Source organism: Sorghum bicolor, chromosome 6 (assembly GCF_000003195.3).
Source record: "Sorghum bicolor cultivar BTx623 chromosome 6, Sorghum_bicolor_NCBIv3, whole genome shotgun sequence".
In the NCBI taxonomy this organism is placed as follows: Eukaryota; Viridiplantae; Streptophyta; class Magnoliopsida; order Poales; family Poaceae; genus Sorghum; species Sorghum bicolor.
This window is the reverse complement of record NC_012875.2, coordinates 2,339,417-2,343,232: the sequence shown is the minus strand read 5'-3', so window position 1 is coordinate 2,343,232 and position 3,816 is coordinate 2,339,417. Positions and strand designations below refer to the sequence as shown.

General features: G+C 43.9%; 1 protein-coding gene across 1 annotated transcript; it reads left to right on the top strand.

Annotated features, from left to right (window-relative positions):
* On the top strand, positions 203 to 1,192 carry LOC8083388. The gene has a single exon (XM_002447422.2). It carries the CDS (start codon positions 203 to 205, stop codon positions 1,190 to 1,192), a length of 990 nt encoding a protein of 329 aa, XP_002447467.2.

Below are 3,816 nucleotides of genomic sequence, written 5' to 3'. Positions count from 1 at the left end.
GCATCACATGTTTGTTTGCAGATGGGTGTATATATACTGGTGATTACGGTGGACCTAACTAGAATGCAGTTCCGGATTGGAACGACGCAGCTGATACTGATTGGAATGCATGAATGTATCTGATCAGACGACTGACACATACATACATACATACATGTTGATTTGTGTCTGCAGCTTGTTAATTACTGGAGCTTGCATCGCCATGTCATCATCAGCTGGTACGTCGTTGATAATGGCGGAACTCCCACTCGTCTGGAAAATCATCGATTGGTTCGATGATTGGGCGCTTCGGCTGGCGACTCTTGCCAGCTTGTTCTTGACATCAATCCTCATGCTCTCCGCCGAGACTCGCCGGCACAACAAGTATCCCTTTGCTATGTTGTTGTTGTGGGCGGTGTACCAGGTCCAACCAAAAGTCACGGAGTACGCCCTCACCCATCTCAGCATCAGCAGCACCTGCTGCACGTCGACCTCAGCACACGAGCAGCAGCTGGTCTCCTTCTGGGCACCATTCCTCCTCCTCCATCTGGCTGGCCCGGACAACATCGCCGCCTTCGCTCTCGAGGACGGCAAGCTCTCCTGGCGCAAGGTCGGCAAGGCACTATGGAACATAGCACAAGGCCTGTATGTCATGTTCAAGTACATATACCTTTGTAACAGTGGGGTTCTTCGCTCCGCGGCCTCCATCATGTTAGCCCTAGGTGTAGCCAGGTACTTGGAGAAGGTGATCACCCAACTGCGAGGCAACTTTGACAACCTATGGCACTCCGGCGACGACAGCAAGCAGAAGACAAGCACCGGCGAGTCTCTAGGTCATGTAGTGATCTCCTCAAGCTCAAGGCAACATCGTCATGGGAAAGAAGAAGAAGAGACGACTCTCCTGCTGATCTATGCTCACACTCAGTTCCTGGCTTGTGGCCGTCGTGCCATGGCTGATTCCTCCGTTGAGAAGGACTCGCCAAACTACAAAATCGGCTGGGAGATCTTCTCTGCATTGGACGCCAAGGAAGTATGCAAGGTGGCCGGAATGGAGGCCTCTCTGATGTACGACGTCCTGTACACCAAGGCCACCGTGGTCCACACCTGGGGAGGCTACCTCCTCCGCCTCGTCTCGCCGGTCGGCACGGCGGCAGCTTTCTCCTTGTTCCTTGTTCGAGGTCACCTTCGAAGCTTTGAAGGACTCATGGGTTGAGAAGAAATGCGTCCCCTGTTGTTCCACATCTAGAAAGGCCAAGCTTGCTGAGGTTCTGCAGAAAGAGATGTCTGGCAAAAACCAAGTCCCTGCAGACACTAATCGGCTTCTTATCTGGGTTGGAAATCAGCTTGCCACCGAGCTGTTGAAAGCAATGTTTTAAATAGCGGGCTAAGCCTCTTAGCGGCAGCCTCTCTAAAAGGCTAAGAAAAGCTATAGCGCGCTAATAGCGGGCTAAGTCATTTAGCGGCTGAGCAAAAAATATGTTAAACATCATGTAATTTTACACATAATAAAGATGAAAACATTATGAATATCAATAGAGATAGATATTTCAAAGTCTTACTAACATATTACATCAAGATTCGTAGTTCATACATAATACATCAATAATAACATACATCACATAGGGACATATCCCTGCTATTTGGGCCTCCAAGTTATTTGGGCCGATGGAAATGAAGTCCAAGGCCAAATAGCGGCGCTAAACTAATCCAATTTAGCGAAATTAGCGCGCTATTAGCTGCTAATAGCGAGAACAATCATTTAGCGCTAAAATCTTCATAGCTTAGCAGTTCTCTTCCAAAAACGCTAAATAGTGCTATAGCGTCCGCTATAGCGCGCTATTTAGAACAGGGGTTGAAAGTGAAGAAGGATAGGAACTGCTGGAGCTCATGCTTGACGTGTGGGTGGATAAGATGCTGTATGCGGCCATCCGGTGTAGCAAGGATTCTCACGCCAAGCAGCTTGGCCGGGGTGGTGAGCTCACAACCATCCTGTGGATTGTGGCAGAGCACGCTGGCACGTTTGTGATTGGGGATGATCCACCACAGCCAAATGATGATGACAAGCCCCCTAGTAGACACAACGGGAGACAAAAACAGAAAAAGATTTGCCACCAAGATCCTGTGGAACCTGATGATGAAGCGTGTTCGCGAAAAAAAGAACCTGATGTTTGCCCAAACATTAGTTGTGTGCAAGACTACTGTTGTATGGATGATTACTATTATTGTTGATGAGCAATTTTCGGGTATGTTTAATTGTGAATTCAAAGTGTAAAAGAGCCATGCATGAGTGTTGTAGCTAGCTAGACACAAAGTGATATGGCCATGCATGCATTGTTTCCATGCTGCTATTTTTTTGTTTCTTTTTTGGTTGAGGGCAATGGCAGGTGCTCTGCCATTTCACTAAAGAATAAAGAGTAGCAATTCTTGTCAAATGTGGTGCTTGAGTGGGTGCCAGCCCAGTTCAGCATCTGTGAAGTGGTCCTATATATGTAATGCCATCCATTGAGCATGAGCAGGATTAGGGATATATGCTCGGCCCTTACTGAGTGAATAAACGAGCCATCATCCATAGCTTTGCCATATGCAGTCTGTTAAACGCGTTCTTTGCCGAGGGCTAAGGCTTTGCTGAGGACCAAATCTCATGCACTCGGCAAAGATACTCTTTGCCGAGGGCTAGCCTCAGGAGCCCTCAGCAAAGACAGACCCTCGGCAAAGATTTGCCGAGCGCCGCGGCCCTCGACAAAGATGCCCTCAGTAAATTGGGTCCGTTGGATCACGGCGATTGAGACCCATCAGGCTTTGCCGAGAGCCAGCCGTTAGGCCATTGGCAAAGTTTTTTTTCTAGTGTTTAGACCCAAAAAAATATTTTTTATAAATATAGTCTTTGCCGAGGGTCCAGGTTTGGCCCTCGGCAAAGACCTCCTTTGCCGAGGTCCAGGCTGGGCCCTTGGGAAAGATTTTTTATTTTTTGTTTTTTGAGTACAATTTTTTTGTGGTGTTACAATATATTCTTTTGAACCTAAATTTAAAATTTGGTCCAATTTTGACTTTTTTATATATTTTCTTAATTTAGTTCGTTTATTTGATTTTTCTAGATATTTCAAATTTGAATTGTAGGTGCATGAAATAATGGAGTGTAGTGTTTCAAAAACTGTTGCGGAAAAAGTGTTTTAAAATTATATAAAATCCATACGAAGTCCGAAAATCACAAAACTTGTCGAGGAGTCATGTCATCACATGTCTAAACTGTGGTAAAAATTTGAGAAGGTTTTGAGCAAGGTGCAATGTTGAATGTCTAAAACCCACACATCTCCACATGTGATCACAATGACGGAGATGTATGAGTTTCTGAATGTCACAATTTGTTCAAAACCTTCTCAATTTTTTTACCACAGTCTACACATGCAATAAAATGACATCTCGACAAGTTTTGTGATTTTCAGACTTTGTATGGATTTTATATAATTTTAAAACACTTTTTTGGCATTTCGCTCGTCATGTTATGCGAAAAAGATGCACGGAATTTAATGCAAGTTCTTGGCTTCGAACTCAACTTACACCAAATTTCATGAATAATATTTTTTAAAATACTACACTACATTATTTTAAGCACTTACAGTTCAATTTTGAAATATCCGAAAAAAATCAAAGAAAACGAATTAAATTAAAAAAATATATAAACAAAAGTCAAAATTAGACCAAATTTTAAAATTGAGTTCAAAACATTGTATTGTATCACTAAAAAAATTAGGCTGGAAAAAACAAAAAAGTCAAAAAATCTTTGTCCAGAGCCTAGTATGACTTTCGGGAAAGAGGATGTTTGCCGAGGGTCAAGCC

Bases quoted from the DNA above. Each gene is read 5' to 3' on its own strand.
- LOC8083388 (XM_002447422.2), top strand. From the start codon at position 203: ATGTCATCATCAGCTGGTACGTCGTTGATAATGGCGGAACTCCCACTC.